This window comes from Anastrepha obliqua, chromosome 4, assembly GCF_027943255.1.
Source record: "Anastrepha obliqua isolate idAnaObli1 chromosome 4, idAnaObli1_1.0, whole genome shotgun sequence".
NCBI lineage: Eukaryota > Metazoa > Arthropoda > Insecta > Diptera > Tephritidae > Anastrepha > Anastrepha obliqua.
In genome coordinates, this window is record NC_072895.1 from 85,455,531 (window position 1) to 85,481,970 (window position 26,440).

The window sequence follows — 26,440 nt, forward strand, 5'->3', positions numbered from 1 at the left end:
TATCTTTATTGCGAATACTCTATTGTATAGTTCACAATAATATATTAATAACTATTTCGTAAATAACTTGTCCAAATGTGTTTTAAAAAGCACGCGTATTTGTACGAATTCGTCTTATCGCTAGTAGTAAGTTTTTTGTGGCAGAATCAGTTTCACAGCTAAATAAAGTTGTCGGAAGATTTTAGATCGATAATATATTTCAACACAATTCTGAGTTGAGATATTACCTATCCAACAAAATGTTCAATCCCAGTGATCATGGTTTATCTAAAGACTTTCGTCTTACCAACTTCTCAACTTTGCGAGGATGAGGTTGCAAGTTACCTGAAGAGGCACTCAACAAGTATCTCCAGGAAACAGAAATCTTACATAAAGTAGCTCATGACGAAAATAAACAAGATAAAAATGGATTTATTGGATCTGGAATGGATTGCGCAGTAATTCCGCTGGCTCGACACAAAAATTATTTTCTCGTTCAAACTGTTGACTTCTTTTATCCATTAGTGAATGATCCCAAGACTATGGGTAAAATTGCTTTGGCAAACGTAGTAAGTGATATTTACGCCGTAGGTGTTACAACTTTTGACAAGTTAGTTATGCTTATAAGCGTTTCAACCGAATTTTCTGATGTGGAGCGTGATGTTATAATACCGAAGATTGTTGAAGGCTTTCAAGAGTCTGCAAAGGAGGCAGGTTGTCGAGTACATGTCCAGAGTATTTTGTACAACCCTTGGTGCATAATTGGAGGCATAGCGAGCTCTGTTTGTACTGAGTCAGAAGTTATCATGCCTTCAAATGCTAAAGACGGCGATGCCATCGTGCTTACTAAACCTTTGGGCACACAATTAGCAACGAATGCATATCTATGGATGGAAGAAGGAAATGAAAAATATGGGAAAATATCAGCTTGCTTGAGTAATGATGTTATAACAAAAAGCTTCAACATTGCAGTCGAGTCAATGACTTTCCTTAACAAGACTGCCGCTGAACTAATGCACAAATATAAGGCTCATGCAGCAACAGATGTAACTGGATTTGGTCTGCTTGGACATGCAAAAAATCTCGCAAACTTTCAAAAAGACAAAGTTTTGTTTGAATTAAATAAGTTGCCGATTATTGCAAATGTATTAACTATGAGTCAAATTATTGGGCAAGATAGCAAGTTAAAAAGTGGCAAAGCAGTGGAAACATCTGGTGGACTTTTAATATGCTTATCAGCGGATAAAGCCAAATCATTCTGCGATGAATTCTTCACGTTAACCAAAAACAAACAGCAGGCATGGATTGTTGGGAGAGTGAAACAATCGGAAAAACGTGACGCGTGCTTAATAGAAGATCCAGAAATTTTAGAAGTTAGCCAATAACATGTAACACGGAAGCTCTAGTTATTATAATTATATCACATACATCTATACAAAATATATTATACCAGTTAGAAGCATGATTTGCACTTAAAAGCCAAGAATTCAATTGATGACGAGGTTTTCGTAAAGATTATAAGTCATGGGAATCTCTGATATAATGTTGATTCTTGCTTGTCTGTGCAAATATATGCAGATTTACTACTCGTTTAAAATAGAATACGTTCGAAAGGTTTTAATATTCAATTGATGATGAAGTTTTTGAAAAGATTTTTGTATCACGAAAATTTCTGATGTATTCTTGATTTTAGCTTTCAAAATCGTATCTCTTATACGGCGTTTCCACCAAAAGTAAACACCGTGTTTGCAGGAGTTGTGTTTAGGAGAACTGTCAACTGTTTCCACCGAAATGTGTTTGCAAAGTGTATGGTCTTTGGTATGGTAAGCAGATTTATGATACATTATTTTGCGGCGACAGCACAGCGCGATAGCCCAGCGGCTAGCAATGTGGGCTTCCGATCCGAAATCCTTGGTTCGAATCACAAGAAAATTTTTTTTTTTTTTTTTTTATGCATTTATTTCATTTTGTTTTATGATATGTTTATGAGCAGATTTTTTTCATGGCAGAAATACACTCGGAGGTTTGCCATTGCCTGCCGAGGGGCGACCGCTATTAGAAAAATGTTTTTATTAATTTTGCTTTCACCGAGATTCGAACCAACGACCTCTCTGTGAATTCCGAATGGTGATCATTGTTGCCATGTTTCGATAAGAATGCAATAATAAATGAGGAAAATGAGCAACATTGCCACCACTTAATAATTAAATTAGACGCAAACCCAACAAAACACGCTTTAAATTAGACGCAAACCCACAAAACACGCTTTGAAAGTGAGTTTAGGTATGGAGTTGTGTTTTAATTTTGTATGGGATTTGACAGGAGTTTTGTTTCGTGTTTGCGCTAAGAACACGATAGCGGCAGAGAACACGCTAGCGGCTGCGGTGGAAACTTACTATTAGTGGAACATTGTGGTAAAATTTAAACTTTAAAGTCTCTAGAAATAAGACTAGAACGGGTGTAACATGAATAATAAAAAAATGAAAATTGGTCTTTGTATTTTGTTATATGTAGCTGGCGTTGGAGGGGAACTGTAAGTAAATGAAAACTATTTTTATTTCGATCATTTTACACATCTTTGCTAACATGCTAACCTGTTAATCTACAATGACCAACGTAGCACGTTTACAATAGTCGGGTCAAACGTAAATATTACGGGCATAGCCCGCGTACGGTGAGTACGGGGTTATAGGAGTCTAACTCTAAGTGTATTAAGGCTAAATATAAGTAAATTTTGATATAAGATATGACCATCAACCTGAAGATCTTTGTGTTCTTTATTCTCCACGTTACGCGCAGACGTATGTAGATAGTGTAGTAGTAAATCTATTACATAAGCTGACTTCCAGAATGTTGTTGTTGTAGCAGTTAGCTTTGCCCTGTCAGTGTAGTGTAAATTACTAGTCGTCTACGTCTAGCTCATCTAAATGTAGGCCCAGGAAACTTGCTGTTTCGACAGATTGGGTCCAGAGGGAAACGGGTATTAGATGAGTGTGTTTGATGGGGCGTGTGAAAAGGTGGTTAGTGTCGTGCGAGGTGCTTTCACATGTCGGACATATGTTTAGTATGTCGGGGTCAATCCTGGATAGGTAGGAGTTTAACCTGCTACAGTATCCTGAGCGTCAGTTGTACTGCTTAAGTATCGGGTGTTTTTTTAAGAACTGAGAACTTAAAATGATAATACGAAAGAGAAATATTGTTGGAATGATTTTTTTTAGTATAATCTGGTAGATAATTCCATGGCATTTATTTTGCATATCCGCGGCGGCTATGAGTTACACTGCTCATTGGTGGCTTGAATATTGCAATAAATAGATTGTTAAGCGCGCTATATGGCAAGTTGTGCCGTCTTGTTGCACAAAGTTTGCCATTCGATCTGTTCATTATCCAAATCATTCAATAACTTGCCAGTAACTTAATTTCCGAGAATTCTCTCTCAAAGAGAAACACATCGAAAAAAACATCAAAAAAAAAAAAACACACACACATGAACGCAAAACCAGTAATAATTTGCAAGTTTTACGAACAGCTGATTAAATTGTTGACAGGAAAAATCACAAAAATTAAAAATGTATTCACTTGAGCTACCTCGTATTAAATTCAAAAAAAAAAAAAGGGAATAAAATGCAAAATAACGAGCTTCGGAATCATGATTTCATTTGTCCACAATAAGTATGGAACAACTGTGAGATGAAGAACATTTCATTAGCAATTTCATTTTGCAAATTTTAATTCGTGTTTATTTTCACTTCGCGATCCGCTGTTTTTCTCACATGCAAATCCTCAAAATGAAATGTCATTTTCCTCTCTCTTCCCCCTACTTTACAAGTTGTTTGGGTACATAAAAACACCCTTTATAAAGGCAATTGTTTCTAAAAAAAAAAGCAAAGTTGGAAGTTCTTAAATGCATGCAACAAGTTGCTGATACACATCATAAAAGCGAATTCCTTATCACGAAATTTAGAATGTAAAGCATCGAAATGGTTTTCGCATCGCAGTGCTTTCTCCCAAATACGCTAAGAGACATTCTATCTGATCTTGTATCCGGGTGAAGAGAAATTATTTTTCCAAAGTTGTTCAACGGTATAGTTTTTCCCATAAAAAGCTTCTTAAGAAAACTATCTGGCGTTTTGTAGCAGAATTGGATTGCATTTCTAATTGTGTTGTTGCGCGCAGCATCGGCATCATAAAAATTGTGTTTGCGCGATTGCTTCATACTTTTCTTTCTCAGTTTCAATAGTAAAATATTTTCAATGTAGGAATTGTCAACGGAAATATTTAGAAACTCTATTACTTTTATTTACACATTCACCTTTACCTATCTATGTCAAACAAGTGACGAACATTAGAAAAGTATTAGCTTAGCATTTGCAACAGGGTTGCAGACGTGTATAAGTGCTGCAATACTCCCGCTTTTATTATAATTTCTGCAACAATACCAACAACGCGCTTTCTGTCAGTAAAATGTTGACAATTTGATGCTCATCATCGCATTTAACGTAAAATTAAGTTCAACTGAAACGAGGTTATTTCCATATTTTCAAACAGATTGGAGTTTTCAGTGACAGTCAGGCTGCATTGAAGGCCCGGGAGAACGCGAAGCAAACCTAATAGATTTTTCAAGAATGTAAGAAGAAGCTTAATTCTGTCGCAAGACAGAACAGACTTGTACTTATATGGGTTTCAAGACATTTCGGTGTTTAAGGAAACGAAATTGCCGATGAATTGGCCAACCGTGGATCAGTGGTTCTCCCACAAGGTTCAGAGCCAATAACCGGAATCAGTTCCACAGGAAACATGAATTGTATCAGCGATTATGTAGGCAATTTACATAAAGAGCGATGGTCCGGTCTAGAACACTGCAGAACTGCAAAGTGTTTTGTGACAAGTCCGAACAGAAAACTGTCAAACTTTCTACTAAAACTTGGAAAGAAAGACGTTCGGTTGATGGTCAGTATTATTACAGGACGCAACCCATGGAGCCAGCATATGACCACCATTGGAATCATCGAGGACCCGGTATGCCTGTCCTGCTTGGAGGAGGCGGATAGCACTGAGCACTTTCTCTGTGAGTGTCCTGCCTTTGCTAGAGCGCGACTACGGGTATTGGGTTCAGATGTCATGGGAATGAGTGATATTCGTTCTCTCAAACTGGAGGATATTTACAGATTTGCCAAAGAATCTGGAAAATTCTCACAGGACTAACTACCTTTATCTCTGTCTGCATTCTTTCCTATCTCTTTCTCTAATACTTTTCTCCTTCCCTCCTTGACTATCTTTCTAGAGCTCTAAATAGATACAATGGGTTTTTTAGTCTGAGGGTTTTAGGAGCCACCAAATCTCTTTCAATTTCAAGTAAATCGTTCAAACTTATTTTTCAAATCCTATACTAGTTTGTAAAACCCATAGATCAGTCATGAGTTTTGATCATATTTCATGTGCTTGGATTATTTTCGCGGAGAGATGGCAAATCACAAGCCTAATTAAAGAAAGTCACAAATAATGGAAAGAATGGCCAGAAATTGGATTTATCGGCTGTATATTGGCCAAATCATATTGGTACATTCATTGTCAGGGACAAAATTTTCTATCTAATTAATTGTATATAAGGATTTGGTTGATCTTATTTGTTTAATAAAATACTGCGTAAATATGCTTGAATGCCAATGGAATAAAAAATATTTGAGAATATTTGAGAATTAATATATTTTAAATATTTATTTTAGTTTTCTTTTATTTCTGGCTCAAATCTACATTTACATTAAATATTGTAAGTTCATGAACTACTATTTTTGCTCTGCTTTTGGTTTTTATGTTCATTCTTTATTTTATTTCTTGCATCGTTGCTTAAACATTAATATTTTTTAATTATGAACTTTTTATTTAAAATGTTCTTACAATGCTGTTTTTATTATGTTTGTTTTCAGTGTATTAAATGTTTTATATGGATAATTTGCAACAAAATTTGCAAAAAGACAAATATGAAAATGTGTTTGCTTTTACTAAAAACTTGCCTACACCTTAAATGTTCATTTTTTGTTGCAATTTGTATGTATAGTTTGTTTTTTGTTTGCATTTTTTGCAGCATTTTCCCTTTCACATGTACAAATACACTAAATTTTTTAATGTATATGTTGCCTGAATTTTTTCTTTCCGTTCTTTTATGTAAATACACAATTGGTTAAATATTTTCAATTATATTTTTATTAATTTTTTTTTATTTTTTTGTTTGTTTTTATTTTATTACTGGTTCTATCAGTTTCGCATTACATCAAGTAAATTTACAAAACATAACTAAAAACGAACTTACAATAAAATGCGGTGAGAAGAAAAATAAAGTAGGATTTTTGTTTTAAATATAACTAGATTATAAAAGTTTAAAGAAAGGAAAAAGGGAGAAAATAGTACTTAGCAGGGTAGAGGGAAATTTATATTTTTCAAATATAAACATGTCAACTTTCACTATACACATGCAAGAAAAATCGCATGAATATCCAATACATAATTAATTTATATTTTACAATATAAGATAAAAAATACCATTCTAAAAGTATAGGAAATCATACTTAGGAAAATTTATAAACGAACATAAGAAAATTAATTCTGTTTGAAAGGAACACATTTTGAAAAAAAAAAAATGTTTTTCTATTTGTTTTCCTCTTATGTGGTAGTATTTGTAACGTTTTAAATCTGGAAATTTTATATTATTTATTTACTTTTTACGGCTATTTTATTTTAAGTAATAATTGTTTTTTGTTTGTATTGATTTGTTTTGTTTTGTTTTGTAGAGTGCATACATTTGCATGTATGTATATATAAAGTTTCGCATCAGTGTCATCCGTAAATATACATACATTTTGTATATGCCACTTAAAATTACTTTAATAAAATATTTAAAACTTATTGGTTAAGTTTTCGTCACCCCACCTCGCGCGCTAATCACTTAACGGTCCATTGCTTAGTCACTCTCCTCTTCTTCTTCCTCGTCGGATGTATCTTTCTTCTTTGTCTTCTTAATAGGCTTCGCGGCGGGCTTGCCTTTCCGCTTCTTGGCAGCGCCAGTGTCTGTACCACCATTGGCCTCGTATTCTTTGACGGCCTTGTTGTACTCTTCCTTCATTTTAATGGCCTTTTGTTCCCATTCCTGTTGTTGGCGAAATGGAAATTGCGAAAAATTAGCATTAGTAAGAATATTTAATTAAAAATAGTTCAAGAATGTATGTTTGATTTGTTTGTTTTGTCGGGTCCATAGATGATATGTAATAGGATCAGGTAATTATTTAGCCTGACCCTAATACATCGGACCCTTTTAATGTGAATTCTCGCGAGAATTACTAATGAGAGCGCAGCAGGACGAGAGAATGCGCTCGCCGCGCTCATTGATTTTTTTTTATTATTTCTTTTTAATTTTTTTTGTAGTTTTTTTTTTCTTTTATATTTTTTTTCTTGTTTTTACGCTCATTTGAATTTTTTTTGTATTTTTTGTGTTTTTTCTTTTTTTTTTGGATTTTACATTGACTTGTTATATGTTAATACAGCTTTTGTTGACGCAAAAGCATTCTCGATTTTCCCATTGAAGGTAATCAACACACATCGATCAAGCCTTGACCGTTATGTGTTTTTTCCCTACTGCATGGTTATCATCACTATACTTGTTGGGTTTCAAATCCCCATGGTTAGCTCAAATGTTGTGCGGAAAACAACAGTCTCCCGCTGCAACACTTCGTTACTGAACATAAGTACACTGGTAGCTCAATGACTGCATTAAAAGTATGACTACACTCGAAGTATTTTCTCGGCATTTTTTGACTGATGACGTTCGTTACGTTTTCTTTAGGAAGCCATTTGCCTCCACTCTAAAATAGATTTTTCTGCAAAACTTTGGCTCTTATAAATTTCAATTATTCTTGACATTTTTCCTCCTATATTTCAGTTATTTTGGCTCTCCCTAATCGCTCAATAAACTGCTCAATAATTACTTAATCAAGTTGATGCGCTCATTTATTCGATTCTTTTGGGTATTAGATTCTACCATTAGTCATTCCTAATTCAGGTTACGTCGATATTGACATGTGCTCGGCCACCTCATATTTCTTTTACCTATCTCATCTAAAATAGGTCATAGGAGCCGTCTGGCTCGTCTCCTGAAACAACTTTTTATGAAATTACTGCAGTGGCTCCCCCGTACCCTGCTTCTGTAATTCATCTTGTTTGAGTAAGGTCCCTAGAGTCCTTGCCCTATGCCATAATTAGATTTCATCTGATACTAAGAACAGGGTGACCTTTGTCACATCTTTGTCATATCTTTGCCTTTAATTAGGTGCCTATCTTGTCATCTAACACAATCCCAAATACCTCTTTCTTTTGTCGGGCAAACGATCTGGCCCTTACGAGTAAACTCCTTTTCCCCTTCAATGTTGGTTCCCCTTAAAACTCATTTCATTGAAGGGGACGCATACTGTCCAAGCAGCTGAATGATGCAAGACAAATTCCGTGTCAGTGCCAGTTAAAATACTTTTCCTTGCCTGAGCAAGAAAAGGTAATTCCCTAGCGACGACTCCGATTCTTCGTTTGCGTGTATCGCGCTCGTTGGCGTAAACTTCCTCTACCATTATTGCGAAACAAAACGATTGTTTAAATGGTTTTGACAGCAATTGACTTGCGTATATTCCAATTATTCGCATACACGTTTCGCGCAATGGTTCGGGTTGGACTCCAAAAGAATATGCAAGCAAGCGCATTGAGTCTCTGTTATATCACAATTATTTGCACGTGGGACCAAACCCCAAATGGAGAATGACACACAAGCACGGCAAGCAAATGTGAAATCATCAGATCTCCGACGCTTGAGCATATTCTGATGTCAGGTAGTTAAACGCTCCAGTGACGACAGTGTTCCCATCGTCACCAAGCCGTTTCCGTACCTGTTTCACTCAGCCTATTATCGTTGAGCAATGCTCATGACTAACAGGCTGAGGAGTGGATTTTAGTCGCCTCTTACGACAGGCATCCGTTACCGCGGGCAAATTCTAACCCCTAACCCGCAGGGGTAACAACAATAAAAAAGATAATTGCAATTATCTACTTACAGATTTGTCCTTCATTGCACGCCATAACTCGCCACCACGCTTGGCGATGTCTGTGACTTTACTGCCGGGATTGTCTTTCTTGATCTGCTCACGATTCTCATTGAGCCACAGCATGTAAGCAGACAGAGGACGCTTTGGACGTTCACCGGCCATATTTGATATTTTTTGGGATTGATTTAAATTGATATTAAATTTGAATATGTAATTTTTCCAAACCGCTTTATTAGCTCAGCTAATATTGTATAATTTTCAACTGTAATAGAAGAAGAGTTGATTAAATTAGTTATACATATGTATAGATATTGTAAGTAAATGGTGAATAATAGTGTAAATGAATATGGATATGTATTTATATTTGAGCGTTTGCGTTGATTTTTCGACTAGCCATGACATGGCATGAAATAACTTTGCAAATAATACTTGATCTCGTGGATGGAAAATAAAAAATCAAATACATAATTGTATCTATCTATAAATATAAAACTTCGTTTAAATGTGTATACAATTTGAAAGAGTTGAGAATTAGGATGTAAAATTTATTCTAAAGCATTTACTCCGCCGCTTTCTGGGGAAGGTGCGATCACAGATCAACCACATAGCTTAAAATATGACGGGCGGTTTGATACTGGATGAGGGATGCTTGCGAATTGTTCCGATATTCGGACAAGTAAATCGTATGTGTGTGTCTGGCCTTGCATACACATATACATACATACAATATTGCAAATATAGCACCAGTAATTAGCTGGCGGCCGCCGTAGCCGAATGGGTTGGTGCGTGATCACCATTCGGAATTCACTGAGAGGTCATTGGTTCGAATCTCGGTGAAAGCAAAATTAATAAAAACATTTTTCTAATAGCGGTTGCCCCTCGGCAGGCAATGGCAAACCTCCGAGTGTATTTCTGCCATGAAAAAGCTCCTCATAAAAATATAAAATATCTGCCGTTCGGAGTCGGCTTGAAACTGTATGTCCCTCCATTTGTGGAACAATATCAAGACGCACACCACAAATAGGAGGAGGAGCTCGGCCAAACACCTAACAGAAGTGTACGCGCCAATTATTTATTTATTTTTTTTTAATTAGCTGGTCCAAAGCCCTTCATGACACCTATTGTATCCATTTAGGTAGGCCGGCCAATTTTTTATTTAATATTTTGTTGTATGTAAATCAAACTAAAAATAACAAAAAAAAAAATTAATTTTACAATTTTCAAAAAATTTATGTTTAACTTTTTACTTGTATTTTTTCTACTTTCTAACTTCATTACCTTAATTTGCTCTAAATGTTGGTATTAATTGAAGACAGCTCCTTTTAAAATTTGGGAGGCTCGAAGTTTACTTTAGAGCTATGTATGTTCTCTGTTCCATATAAATTTACCCACCCTAATGTATGAGTATATACATGTGTATGTGTGTAGTAAATCGTGAAAATATATACTTTTATGCATTTATGTATATATGTATATACCTGCCAATACCAGTATATTCATTTATATAAGTACACTCATACATTTGCATACAAACAAGCGCCGCTAGTTTGCTATGTACTTGCAAATGGAATGCAATCCATCAAACTGTATTTGCATTTGTGTGCATACATTCATATACCTATACATACTTGTACATCCATACATATAAAAGTATTCAATATAATAATTTATTTAATTAATTTGCCTTGCAGTTTTCTCTGTACCTACAGGTCTTCATCGATATATTTCATATATATTATCATATATACTGAAAGGTACATACACATTCACATGTATGCACATACAAAAAATGCATTCGAGACCAAACACATACAAGTGCATGCGCACATACATACATACCTACATATAGTATATAGTACCTATGGATATGAGAACGCACTTATTAAGAGTAGGCTTGCCAAAGCTTTGATCATCAATTTCAACCGGTGGTAATTAATGAGAGTTAATTCTATAAATTTTTTTATAGAATCCTAAATTTAAATACGGAAATATACAAATTTATCGTTGTATGTTATGTTGTTAGAAACCGTTAATGAGAAAATCAGCAAACGGCAATTTATGGCGCTCCTTACTCGCCGCGATTTTTGGAGCAAATCATTTCATAGAATGAAATGGAAATTTAAAAAAATATGTTTGTCTTTTAGTTATCTACAAGACAATTTTTTAATTTTTTTTTTTTGAATGTCTAAAAGTATAGAAAATGTTAATTCGTCATACATGCGGCAATTATGATGACAATTATGGTATTATATTATATAAATTATTGTAATTATTATTTTTATTGTTTTGTTATTATTATTATTTTATTATTTATTTATTGTTTCGTCAATCCTCTGGGAATAATTCTGTCTCTTACAAATACGGTGGAGAAAATACAGAAGATGGCGACATCCGCGAACCGCTATTCCCAAAGAAAATTCATTCAATGGCATTCGAACAACAACAATAGAAGAATGGAATGAATGGCAAACAGATAAAATTAGTTTGTCGCGCATTCACAACATACCAACAACTTACCGTTATTTAGTTGTACTGACATTCATAAATTAAAGGCGAAATGAAGAAAAACAAATCAACTGCTCTAATTACCCCACCCACATAAGCCTTGGCTATTCCCCTCCGTCAATGAATTTAACGGAATCAGCTGATTTCTGACGTAATGATTTGTTATTTGTTTTCATTTTAATGTTGTATTGTTTTTCCTTTTTATTGCTTTTCGCGTCACATGTCTTGTCTTATGCGCTTAAATTTCTATTTTAGATTATGGGCACAGCTAGACGCTAAATTCGCCGCCTTGGTCGAAATAAAGCACACAAACAGCATTCAAAAACTTTTAATAAAAAAAAATGTATATGCTTTTCTGCGAAAAGAATAAAAATTTAAAAAAATTGAGGTTAAGTCTCCCTCGCAGGGGGAAAAAATTTGCTGTAATACATAGCTTATTAACTGTAACTGTAGTAGAACTCTCTCTGAAGCTGAGAGTGGCATGAACAATGACGGTGGCAACGGTGGAACCTCTAGGTACAGCTGGTATATTGCTAGTCGGATAGTGACAAGGGAATCGATAAGGTTTTCCTTATCTTCCTTTGAGAACTTTAAGTCCCCTGGACCTGACGGAATATATCCAGTAATGCTTAAAAAAGGAGGAGACAGGCTGATTGAGGCCCTGAAAAGGATCTTCACAGCCTGTCTTGCATTTGGTTATATACCATCCCAATGGCGACGCGTAAGAGTAGTATTTATTCCAAAACCAGGAAAAGATGACTATTCCCTAGCAAAAAGTTTCAGACCAATCAGTTTGACATCGTTCATGTTGAAAAGTCTGGAACGAGTGGTGGAGAAACATATTCGAGTGGGGGTATTGCCGATAAGTCCACTTAGTAGAAACCAACACGCTTACCAGAGTGGAAAATCATGTGAATCAGCCTTACACGATCTTGTTAGCAAGATTGAAGCTGGGCTGGAAGCTGACGAATACACAATGGGCGTGTTCGTGGACATTGAGGGGGCTTTTGATAATGCCACTTTCGGCTCGATATGTTCTTCTGCCGAACGACATGGAGTTAATCAAGCCATTATAAAATGGATATACTCCATGCTCTCTGAGAGGCTGTTAACCGCTGGTGGGAGCGGCGACGAGCAAATCACAGTCAGGGCCAAGCAAGGATGTCCCCAAGGGGGTGTTCTTTCTCCGCTGCTGTGGTGCTTCGTCGTAGACTCCCTATTAGCGGAGATGCAGGAACTCGGATTTCACGTCCAAGCATATGCGGACGACGTCTGTGCGCTAACATCGGATAAATCCTTAAGGAGGCTTTGCACGAAAGTGCAGAGGATCCTTGACAAAATCGATGATTGGTGCATGAGACAAGGTCTTTCCGTTAATCCGAACAAAACAACCATAGTCTTGTTTACGAGAAAACGGAAATTGGATGGACTCAGTCTTCCAACACTGAAAGGTGTGACACTTGGTCTCTCCAACGAAGTTAAATATCTAGGAGTAATCTTGGATAAGAAGCTGACCTGGGAGACACACGTTTCACTGAAGGTGAATCGTGCATTGAAGATTTTTCAGCAATGCCGTAGAGCCTTTGGCAAAACTTGGGGCCTGAAACCTGCTGTGGTCCTATGGATATACACGGCACTTATCAGACCAATCATCACTTACGCTTCTGTGGTCTGGTGGCGACGGAGCATGGTTAAGTCCACAATCCGGGAATTATACAGGCTGCAAAGAAGTGTATGTTTATGCATCACGGGTGCCATGAGTACAACCTCTGGTGATGCCCTAAATGCTATGCTCGATTTGCTCCCCTTGGATCTTAAGATACAACAGGAAGCAATAAAAGCAATGTGCAGACTCCATAAATATGGTCTCTGGCACGAAGATGGAACTTCGGGACACAGAGAAATCTTTAAGTTGCTGTCGGAGCAGTGTCCACTGTTTTTGGCACCTAAAGATGACCTGATACCCACAGTTTCATTCGGAAGGAAATTTGATGTCAGCTTTCCATTGCGTGAGCAATGGAGCAATCCAGGAGGCATGCAGGGAGGTTTGACGGATATTTTCTTTACCGATGGGTCCAAGACTGAAACAGGGTCTGGAGCCGGATGGTACTTAAACGATAGTAATAAGTATCACTACGCTATGGGGGGAATGGCAACTGTTTTCCAAACAGAAGTTTTTGCCATCCTAAAAGTAGCCGAATGGATAATCGAGAGGAGATGGAGCGGGAAACAGATTGGAGTCTTCAGTGACAGTCAGGCTGCATTGAAGGCCCTGGAGAACGCGAAGCAAACCTCAAAGATTGTTCAAGAATGTAAGAAGAAGCTTAATTCTGTCGCAAGACAAAACAGGCTTGTACTTATATGGGTTCCAGGACACTCCGGTGTTCAAGGAAACGAAATCGCCGACGAATTGGCCAACCGTGGATCAGCGGTGCCCCCACAGGGGCCAGAGCCAATAATCGGAATCAGTCCCGCAGGAATCAAGAATTGGATCAACGATTATGTAGGCAATCTACATAAAGAGCGATGGTCCGGTCTAGAACGCTGCAGAACTGCAAAGTGTTTTGTGACAAGTCCGAACAGAAAACTGTCAAACTTTCTACTAAAACTTAGAAGGAAAGACATTCGGTTGATGGTCGGCATCATTACGGGACACAACCCATGGGGTCAGCATATGGCCACCATTGGAATCATCGAGGACCCGGTATGCCTGTCCTGCTTGGAGGAGGCGGATAGCACTGAGCACTTTCTCTCTGTGAGTGTCCTGCCTTTGCTAGAGCGCGACTACGGGTATTGGGTTCAGATGTCATGGGAATGAGTGATATTCGTTCTCTAAAACTGGAGGATATTTACAGATTCGCCAAAGAATCTGGAAAATTCTCACAGGACTAACTATCTCTATCTCTGTCTCTATTCTTTCCTATCTCTTTCTCTGATACTTTTCTCCCTCCCTCCTTGACTATCTACCCCCTTTCCAGAGCTTTAAATACAATGGGCTTTTTAGCCTGAGTGTTTTAGGAGCCACCAAATCTCCTGGTGCTCCTTGGCTCGACCTCTTCAAATTCAATTCAATTCAACTGTAAGCACAAAGCAAAAGTACAGCGTTCGAAATAATGAAAATTAGAAAATTATATAATTTATAAATAAAGTTTATATATTATAGATAGTGCAGCGCCCTACTATCGTTAAGGGATGGATAGTTACGAGAATGACTCGATATTTGCTAGGTGAAACAAACCAAAACAAGGTTGCAGCATAATTGACTGTTTCTGGGGTCGCGCCGTTCAAAATTAGAAAGTGAACTAGTAATGAATACCTAAAAGCTTTTAGTTCGATACCAATGTTTTTTCTGATGGGATTAAGCTTAATACAAAGGATAAAAACGTGCAGATATGTACATAGATGCACTTACACATAAGTCAGTATGTGCATGAAAGGTGTATGACTGCACATATTTGTATGTATATACGAGTAAAATATGCGGTTTTCTGCATGTGAATACATATATACATACATATGTACATATATGTAGGTACGTATATAGTCATTGAACTGTGTAATTATTACATTAAACTCGTATGATAGGCAATCGCTTGCGTGTACATATGCATGCATACTTACATACGTATGTGTGTACACATTTAATGAAGTAGATACTGTGTTGACCAAATCGAAAAGCCTGTGTTGATACGAGCATTAAAAAATCAATGCCAGTCTCCGGTCTCAAACCAGTGAGTTTCCGGAGTGGACTACTTGTTTAAAAAAAGGATTCAACCCCAAAACTTTATTTGTCTTGTAAGTTGATTTCTGTTTCCATCCGTTTTACATGTAATCGTGTCTTCTGAAGAGCACACACAATCGATTGTGGGAAAATAAATGTTCAACAGTGTTTTGATAAGACACTCAAATCTATCTGGAATTACGAGTAGGTATGCTAATACTAATACTAGAATATTCAGTTGGCCTGATAATTGGGAAAGTGTCTGTAAATGGTTTGGATTTTCGCATACATTTTCAGTATAAATAGTAGTGGATTATACATAGTAGTAGCAGTATAAACTAATCAGCCTTATCACAAATTCTATCTGCCCAAATAATTTCTATAAATATACAATACAAACACAAATTCGTATCTGTAACTTTGATTGTAATTTATGGGAATGGTTTATTCGCATGGAGTTCGCGATAAAGCTGATTGTTCTTTATACATGGATTTATTAAATTTATAGCTACGCCTCTTTACAGTTCTTTAAATCGGCGAGACTAATTTCTTCTCGATTTGATTAAACTCAGAAAGGGTGAGTAAGAAGTAACTGAATATGTATAAAAATATTTGTGGAAGAAGTGAAACAACAAAGTCACGAAAGTGATATAAATATGGCAGTACATATAAATATAGATATGTTGATACACATGCATGTATGTGCGAGTGAGTATGCGTATGTGCCAAATGCTAGCAGTAAATAGTGGCAACGATTGTGTATTATCTTGCTGGAATTTCATCATTAATCTCTTTTATATAAAGTGATACGTGAGCAGACCGATTAAACGCTGCTGGGACAGGCAAACATATGGGAATACTAAATATGAGATTATAGTTCTTAATTTCGGATTTAAATAATATTTGTCTGTTTTAAATTCATTTAATGTTTAAGAGTCACAATGGATCTTTGTATCCCACGCACGAAATCCAGTCAAGCGATGGGATTAATGGTTCTGATTTCTATAAAAAATGTCAAATGAATTGCATCTGATATCTCTTCATAGCCTTTTATGGCTATAATAAAGTGATACATTTTTTGTTAGAAAAAAAGAAACATATTGTAGCCGCAATTCAATTACTATCCACACTCTGTAATGGCTAACAGCTCTTCCTTTGTTTACAATAAATAACTCTATTAAGTTTTCCAATTTTTCTATCATCATTTTTTTAGCTATATTATTTTTATAGAGTTTTAATTTAATACACTTGCATCGGGTTGAGTTTTTAGTTTTACAGTAAGTGTTCTTATTTGATGGTCTGACACTGTATATACTTGAACACAATCTTCCAATGATTCCATGCTAATTCCAAATGATAACGATAAGCACTGTATTTTGTATATTATATTTTACAAGCTTCTAGTGAAAATTAAAATGAGTGATTTCAATGAAAAAGAAAAAACAATGTTCACGGACAGTAAGAGAAACACTCAGAGAAAGCTGGCCAACATACATATGTAGGTGTATGTATGCAAATCTACGTGAACAGTAGTTCCCAAACATTCCATGAATAATAACTTTTTGTTGACACCTACCATAAATAAATATTACACATATGTAAATACATACATATATACGTGCTTGCCTATGTACATCCAAATTATATGTATATATAATTATCGCGTACACCCTACAACCAAATTAGTATTATATTTTTGCATCTAGCCTTATTACAGTAGCCACTTCGAGCTATCAAATCTAAAGTTCCCCTCTTCTTATAGTCTCCTTTCCACTTTCTCCTCTTTTCACACGCCAACACTCTACCAAATTTTTATGCCGCGTTGCTAAATGAAGTCAGCAGAGAATAAAATAGTACAGTAATCACCAGACGAACATACAAATACAACAATTTTACGCTGCCAGCAACAGCAGCAGCAACAAATTATCATGAATAGCAACAATAAATTGTCAAATATGGCACAGAAAAACGTATACACATTTACACATGTACTGATGAATTATTTTCGGTGTATTTGTGTGCAGCAATTTCTCAGCAAATACACCTACAAAGACGAAATCATATGTACACACATACATACCATATATGTAAGCTTCCGAAGACCACGCCAACGTCAACGCCACGTCAATTTGGGGTCGACGACGCTGCTGCGTCGCGCTGCTAACGTCAATATTTATGCGACCTTAAATGCTCGTGATTACTGCTGCTGCGGCTACTGCCGTAGCTGTCGTTGACGTCGCAACGCGTCATGGTTGTCGTCGTGTCACTCATACGCCTGCGTGTGCTGGAGAGGGTAAAAGGACGGCAAGGCAAAGTAAGTAGACAAACAGCAGGCAGGCATTAAGAGCAGCCGCATCAATCGCCCTCTAGCCGAGCATGCTCTGCCCGAACGACGCATTAGTGTTGGTGTTGTGTTTGTTGGTACTGATTGTGGCTTTGCTGGTGTGTTGGCGTTGGAGATTTTGAGCTTGTGCGCAATGCCAGCATTTTGGGGTAGATACTTTTGCAGGGATTTGCGCAGTGGACAGTTGCTCGTATTGTGTGCGAGTACATTTCGTGGGCCATAACGACAAATGCATATGTATGTATATATAAATACCTAACAACATTCGAACATAAGGTATCTCTATAGACCTCAACTACAAGCAAATATATGTAGGTATGCATGTATAGGTGTATGTATGTAAGTGATGACATTTGAGTGTTTTTCCAAACAATGGCTTACCGATATACATATGCATGCGTACATATGTATGTTAATATGTATTTAGTATATGTTTATGCATGCATATACATATAATATATGAATATGTACGTAAGTCATCGTCTCCTAATGGGCAATGTCTTTAGTTGCATTGGTTACATTTTTTGTAGTAACATACATAAGTACATGTACATATATAAGTATAAAAATCAGATAATTGCTTTCCCTTCAATTCACAACGCATCGTGGTGAATAATATGCAGTGGGTGGTGTTTAGTTTTAGTCTTCATACGACAGTATTTTTCCAAAAAAAAATTTAATATCAAAAATATATATGTATAAAAAGGCAGTAAAATTGTTTTGAGCACTTTTGTCAGTGCGCAGCATTAATGTTGGGGCTACTTCTTTCGCTTGTTGAAGTACAGTTATGCGCAGTGGACCAGAGTTGCTTCAAATACCTACATACATATAAACATCTGCAAAGTTAAATTTGCTACTGAAATTTTAGTTCATGTAATATGTACTTGTCGCTATACAACTTACAGCGCATGCTCGGCCTAACATTGCCCAGAATTTCCGGGCATACACTAGCTTGAATATTGCTCATACGCCGTGGTACACTGTTGTACAGTTAAGAGATTGTCAATGAATGAATTGTTTAGAAAGTTAATAACGATATTGTAACAGAAGTTCAAATGACTGAACTTTTAGATTGAAATATTCACTATGATTTTAGCAATTTCCAATTTCATTTTTTTAAATCTTCTAATATTCTTGTTCGTACATCAGAGTGGTGTTCTGGCTCGAAATTACTCACTTATATCCATACAAACATACGCAAATACTTGAATGTAAACTTAACAAAAAAATGAAGTTGCGTTGGAAAAGTTCCGCATGGAATTTTTGTGTAGAGCAGCCGCTTAGTCCTTTTATTAATATATGACTGTGGTCAAGCAGACAGTTGAGGGGTTATAAAACTCGATTCATCGACACGCCAACTATAGTAAGTACTAACAAACATACCATGTGCATATAGAAACTCACATAACTACATACGTATGTGAGTTGTAGATTGTTTAAATATCTCAATGACTCCATTGGGGAGGTACTTGGCGTGCGCTGTGGTAGTCTTTTTTCTTGTAAATGGCAAATGCAATGTACAAAGGAGTAACTTGCAACACTCTTGCAATGCCAATTACTTTGGAGTGAGAGTTTGTTTGCATTGCTTTGAGTTTCCTTTAGCAAAAGGCAAAGTTGGAAAATGAAAAGAGTTTCAGTTTTTAGGTGAGGAGCGGTGCGCAGAATTGATGAGTTAGTTGCGAATACTTGGCAGTTGTCTTAAAGGCCGGAATTTGCGGATTGGAAGTATTTAAACGCAAATTAGTTGTTGATGCTCTATTTTAAAATAATGTAATTTTTAAAAATTTTGTATTTCGAAATTTGTTTTTAATATTAGTATTTTAATTTTGAACATATGTTTTAGTTCAAATGTTTGTTTGTGTTCAAAAGTGTTTAGAGGATTTAAGCCCCTCCGTTAATAACAAACCTCCGCGGATAAAATTGTAGAATTTGTGGATCATCAAGCCACACACAACAAATTCGAGTCAATTGAAACCTTTTTCTAAACATATTTCAAGGATGACCCTCTGGATTCGATTATGATATTAATATAACTAAATTACAGTTAATTAATATCCAACTTAATATTCAATCTCAATTTTTTATCTTTAAGTATTTATAACTGAAATAATGTATACATGAATAGTTAAAAAATAAAATAAAATATTTGTAGTGGAATTGTTGACCACAAAATCGTATGAAAAACCAACTACTTCTCATTAGGATCTATTAGTAATCGCATTACACTTACAGCCACAAAATTGTCTATAAGCGGTTCAACATGCTTGGCTTCACAAGCAAACACCAACTGCGATAAGAGTTCTATTCAAAAGATCAAATATTACAAATATTTTATAAATACAATAGCGTAGCATAACCTCAATTAAACTCTCTCATTCAATCTCTCCACTTAAAATTTCTCCACAAAAATATAAATCCAATATAAATACACATCGCTGAACAAGCAACCACACGATGTTGAGCACTGGTTGAATAACGACAATAGCGCCAATTTGAAAACAATTGGCTCATGTTAAATGTTACGAACTAAACGCTTTGCGGGGTAGTCGTGTGAGAGTTGTGTATTGTAACGACGATCAAATACCGTACCGTTTACACCCCCTTTAACGCACTCTTTGAATATCAAGCCAACAAAGCACATCTACAGGTACATATACGAGTATGTTATGTGTGTAAGCATATATCGGTTCGTGTGGTAGGCGTGATCGACGAGCACAGGCCAGAGCAAACAACAACAGAAGCGGGAAACAAGTGAGTTAATATGTATCCAAAATGAGCGCCAATCGAAAAAGAGACTGCAATAAGAGCGGAGCACAAGTGGATTAATATTCATATACTAAATATTCATATACACGCATGTTTGTATGTTTTTCGGGCTGTCGATAGCGTCGTCATTATTCGTGTTATTAGGCGGGCGGCATGTTTGACGACTTATTTTGTGAAATTATCGCGATCACTAATGTGCACAGTAAAAATATTATTTCAGTATAATTATAAAATATTTTTATGTAAACATATATACATATTTATAAATATAGATATATATATCATAATCAATGTTGAAAATTAAAGAAAAGCCGAATGTTAATCGCTATCACACCTGTGTATGCTGAGCGATTCCGTGTATTACGGCAGTTAATTAAAGAGGTGTAAATACAGTACACTTCTTTACACACACAACGTAAATGTGCGCTGAGTAGCTGAAATTAGCGAGCAAAAACGTACAAAGTAATGTAATATTCAAAACAGTGAATACTTTGTCCTGATAGCATTAAGACCACTAATTATACGAGTCTGCGAATTATTGTGAAAATTAAGAATATTATGCTTCCACGAACAATTAAAATGACAGACGATTTAATATTAATAAATATATATAATTAAATTCTATTCTGCTACTCAGTCCGCTTATTAAATTCATTATACCTATATTAGGTGAAGTAAAAAGTTCTGAACTAAACAAACAAAAAAGGTTTCGCCCTAATCTGCATCTTTCGGGAAATGGAATGAGTGCTCACATGGCAGCCCTTCTTGACGATTTTCATCAACATTTTCGACGACGATGTGATATAGTTTGTTAAAGACATCTAGCAAAAAACATTCACAATTTGTTACTTCAACAAATTTATGGTGAGCACAAGAAAGTTCACTTACATGTGGTATGTATGTAACGGGTGATCAATTAAGAGGAGTTTTTTTCATTTGCGTTTTTTTTACAGATCGCGCGCGAGTTGTGGCAAACTGTCATCGTGGATTTGTTGAACAGCGTTTGGCATTTCATCATGGAAAGACTCACACCGCAACAACGTCTACAAATTGTTCAACTGTGTTATGAAAATCAGCGTTCTGTGACAAATGTTTTTCGTGCGCTTAGACCGCATTATGGTCAACATAATCGGCCTGCCTTAAACACTATTCGACATACCATCAACAAATTTGAATCCGAATATTCATTGGTGGATAATTCTCGACCGAATAGACCACGTCCAGCAAGAAGCATTGAGAATATAGCGGCAGTAGCAGAGAGTGTACGTGAAAACCGCGATGAATCGATTCGGCACCGTTCTCAGCAACTTGGACTGTCGTATGGAACAACTTGGTCAATTTTACGGAAGGATCTTCATTTAAAAGCATACAAAATACAGCTCGTACAAGAACTAAAGCCAAATGACCTTCCTGCGCGTCACCGTTTTGCTGATTGGGCTCTTGAAAAGATTGAAGAAGATCCGCTGTTTTCGAGCAAAATTTTGTTCAGCGATGAGGCGCATTTCTGGCTCAATGGTTACGTCAATAAGCAAAATTGCCGTATTTGGGATGAAGAGCAACCAAAACAGGTTCAAGAGCTACCTTTACACCCAGAGAAAACAACGGTCTGGTGTGGTTTATGGGCTGGTGGAATCATCGGTCCATATTTTTTCAAAAATGATAATGGCCGCAACGTAACTGTGAATGGTGCTCGCTACCGTACCATGATATCGGACTTTTTGCTACCTGAAATTGAATCTAATGATCTCTACGACATTTGGTTTCAACAAGACGGAGCCACTTGCCATACAGCTCGTGAAACAATGACTTTATTGAGAAGTCATTTCGGAGAGCAGCTGATTTCACGTTTAGGACCTGTGAGTTGGCCACCAAGATCTTGTGATATCACACCTTTGGACTTTTTTCTTTGGGGATTCGTGAATTCCAAGGTCTATGCTGATAAACCAGCTACGATTGAAGCTCTGGAAGCCAACATTACGACATACCAGTCGAAATGCTTGAACGAGTGATTGAAAATTGGACCTTCAGAATGGACCACCTTAAGCGTAGTTGCGGCCAACATTTGAATGAAGTCATATTTTCATAAAGTAAATGTCAAAGAATGTCCTTTCAAATGATAAATAAAGGTTTTGAACATAATTTACATTTTTGTTTTTTTTTAACTATTGAAAAAAGCACCTCATGATTGATCACCCGTTATGTGCAGTAGCCAATTGGGTATATACTGGGTATATACTACAAGCTTTGCCAGCATTTTAGACAGCGACTCTATCTCTTCTACAAGGGCGCCTGACAGTCTGGGCACCTTCCATCCAAATGAAGCAATGATATGCTTTACCAGAATAAAGCACTGCCTTGTCCATGCGAAGAAACCTCTTCTGTTGTTATAGCAGCATAAACATTCCTCATCCGGGTCATTGCGGTTACGTAAAACCGACTGCCGCGGTTCTCTTCTCATTCCCCCTACCTAGTAGTCCTTTTCATTTAAATCTAGCCTTGTCAACAAAATATTGTAGGTTTCTTGATTTTACCCTTAAATGAACTCGATAACAACACTTGACAGTTTCATAGTAGGGTTTGTCCATGCAAAAACAACCTTATATCACATTGCGTTTAAAAAGGGTACTAATAAATGGCTAATAGGAGAAAATCCCTTCCCATACGGGATATTGTGATAAAATTTCATCTAACACCTTTCGTTATGCGTGAAAAAAATGTTTCTCCAGAAGGTTGAGATGAATCTTGGCATTTTAGCAAAGTTACATTTATTGCATAGGGGAAAATACTTTGTGATAAAATTTGTTCTAACAGCGTTCGGTATGCGTGAAAAAAATGTTTCCTCCGAAGGCTAAGATGAATCTTAGCATTTTACCAAACTCCAGTTATTGAATTTTTTATCTGATAGTTGTCAGGAATCGAATGTGCATACATAAATAATAGTTAATAGTGATGCGACACCTGTTGCTGTTTGCAAAAGGATTCTATTGTATTCGCATTGCCTTCCGTAAATGTTCTAACTACAATTGATATTACACAGCTAAAGCTTATGCAAAAGAATGGAGTATTTTAAATTTGCAATTCGTATACATAAAATACTTTGAAATGCTTCCAGAATACGTAACAACAAATGTACACATGTATGTACATACTCGTGCATGTGCATGGGCACCAACTGAGATTGAGTCATGGCAATGGAAGGTACGCGAGATCTTCGTGTACACGATTGTATTCTATGCAGGCGAAAATTTCGGTACACACATACAATGGTAAACAATTTTTGGCGCCATTTCTACAAACCGTAACGAGAGTATGTGGCAGCACATGTTTACGAGTATATTTGAGGACTGGCTGTTTCTTGTTTTTTGTTTTTTTTTTTTTGTATTGATAATGTCAAAATATTGTTGATTCAAACATGTACACACACATACATACATACCTATGCTTTGCATGATTTAAAACAATGTGAAACGTAATGCATGTATTTATGTGATGAATTTGATTGTTGGTCAACAAGAAGCTAATTGTACAGACTTTATAAATAAAACATTTCAATTCTGTAACCCCTTTGGCATAACATAAATTCTTTAATCCCACTAGGGTGGCGCCTCAATGAAACATTTTGCATTGGTAATCAACGAATAGATCAAGTCGATGGCATACAGGATGTAGCAGTACTACAAAAACAAAGATTACTTGTGTGTATTTTGCTTTCGGAAAATGGTGGCACATTTAACAACAAAGCAGTAACAGTAGAACAGGTGATTTGGCTTTCTTTATAATTTTTCTATTCTCTAAATTGTCAAATATTGCTTAGCTCTCATTTTTTGTTGTTTAGAGAATTTAAGCAACAACAAAATACGCGCTATTGTTGTTTTCGCTCTACTGCTGGTACCTTGTAGACGCGCCTTGGTTTGAACGTAAAGATTTCAATCGGAATGAAAGCAAACAAACACACAAAAGAACAACAAAAAACAGATCACTGACATTCAAAGCACTAAATCGCAAGAAAAAACAAATCTGATATCAAAAAAAATACTGTTATCACGTTGAAAAAAATCTTAGCTAAATTGCAAAAAGTGTTTATTTATATCTAATAATTTACCGATGCTTATAGTAATATTGCAACTTTAACAAAAGAAAAACATCTAACCAAAATTAGTTTACCTTAAGCGTTACGTGTGCATGTGTGAGTGGTGATCAATATTTTTAAAATGGGATAATGAAACTTTTATTTATAGACTAATTTGTCTGTATGATTCAGCATTATTAAAAAAATGCTTAATTAATCCTGGATCTCATATACATATGTATAAGTATGTATGTAACTGAGCATATCGTTTCTTAAATATTTTTTATTATGCTGTTTTGAGCGGCCAACGTAATTCCGACCACAAATTTTATAATTGCATACGCTGTTGTGAGCTTATTAACATGCTCGGAAGTGACCGGCGTCGGTACCAGAAGGTCTCGGCGCACATGCTAATCATTTTATGCCGGCTAAACACGTGTGGAGTCTCTATGGCTTTGTTTGCTGCAGTGTATGGCTGCCAATATATACATAGATGTTGTCGCGTGAGGAGCATTTTGTTTTGTTTGTTATTATACGTACTAAATATACAGGGGTAAATTTTCGGCTAGAGTTCAAATTTTCTTTCCGTAATATTCGTACTATTGTACGAAAATATTGTTAAAAAATTTTATTGACGGGTGTCATATGGAGTTAGCTATATCAACAAATTCACCCAGATTTACGGTAACTTGGTTTGGGTGCGTACTTATGTGCTTATATACATACATATGTACATAGGTAAATATATTAAAATGGTAAACATATTTTTATTATAGCGGTGGCTAAAATGTGGGCAATTATTATTAGTTTTGTTTTATTTGAATTACTTAATTTAGTTAAATATAATAATATATAGTTTTGTTGAGCTTTTTCAACTTTATTTCACTTTTTTTTTATTTATCTTCCATCTTTTTATTTATTTGGATAGGGGGCGTTCGAGGGATATCCTGGGAATGACAAAATGTCATCTCTCAAATTTCGTGGGCATCATCACGGGGCACTGTCCGCGAGGTACACATGCCGTGAGACTCGGAATCACTTCGAGTCCTTTTTGCGACAGCTGCATGGAGGATGAGGTGGAATCATCTCAGCATATGCTCCTTAGCTGCCCTGCCTTCGCGGGACTAAGATTCAAGTATCTTGGTTCTCATTTCTTTTCTGCGCCTGCTGATATAGCAGGTGTTGATAACAAAAATCTGATGAACTACATCAGCAGCATAATGAGGTTAACACAACCGCGGACTAGTCACCGTTCGTAGTCCACAATCACTCACCACTCCCCCATCCCTTCCCTTCCTCCCCCTTCTCTGTCCTTAAATGGTATCACAAAGGACGAACCAAACTATTTCGTCCAAGTGGGCCCTTCTCTGGGCAACCATTATAACCTAACCTAACCTATTTATCTTCCATGGTTTTTTAATTTTTCTTTTAATTTTATTTTTTTCTTTTATTTATTTATGTATGATACTAAAAGGATTTAATTTAATTTAATATAGTTAAATTTAATTTAATTGTGTTTTGTTTTATTATTATTTCTCTCAGTTTTGGTGTATTTTTTATTGATTTCATTTATCTTTTATATTTTTATTACATCTTTTTTTATTTTATTTTAAATTAATTTCGTTTACTTAATTGAGATATTTTATTCTATATAACCAATTAAATTTAGTTCTACTTCGTCTTTTATTAGTGTAAATTTAATTTAATTTTGTTTAGTTTTGTTTTCAATTTTATTTATTATTTTTTATAAAACTTTAAGTTTTGAATTGTTATTTGAATTGTTATATATTTCTTTAAGCTTTTTTTTATTTTATTATTATTTTTTAATTTTTAAAATATTTTTATTTAATTTTTTTAATTATTGTTTTTTACTTATTTTAATTATTAAATTGATTTGGTTGGTTGGTTGGTTTAAGGTTGGTTGGTTAAATTGACTTAGTATTGTTAAATTTAATTTAGTTTTATTGTTATATATG

General features: G+C 35.8%; 2 protein-coding genes across 4 annotated transcripts in view; one reads left to right on the forward strand and one right to left on the reverse strand.

Moving 5' to 3' along the window:
* Positions 1-61: 61 nt before the first annotated feature.
* Positions 62-1,687, forward strand: LOC129245737 (selenide, water dikinase 2). Its single transcript, XM_054884081.1, has one exon. It carries the CDS (start codon positions 240-242, stop codon positions 1,362-1,364), a length of 1,125 nt encoding a protein of 374 aa, XP_054740056.1. The 5' UTR covers positions 62-239; the 3' UTR covers positions 1,365-1,687.
* A 3,979-nt stretch (positions 1,688-5,666) lies between these two features.
* Positions 5,667-26,440, reverse strand: part of LOC129244473 (high mobility group protein Z) — a 29,281-nt gene continuing 8,507 nt past the window's right edge. For all 3 annotated transcript variants that reach the window (XM_054882113.1, XM_054882115.1, XM_054882114.1), the window contains exons 2-3: positions 9,069-9,321; positions 5,667-7,123 (exon numbers count right to left, since the gene is read on the reverse strand). In XM_054882113.1, coding sequence (XP_054738088.1) covers positions 6,938-7,123; positions 9,069-9,221 — 339 coding nt within the window. In that variant the 5' untranslated portion in view covers positions 9,222-9,321 and the 3' untranslated portion in view covers positions 5,667-6,937. The remainder of the gene's footprint in view (positions 7,124-9,068; positions 9,322-26,440) is intronic.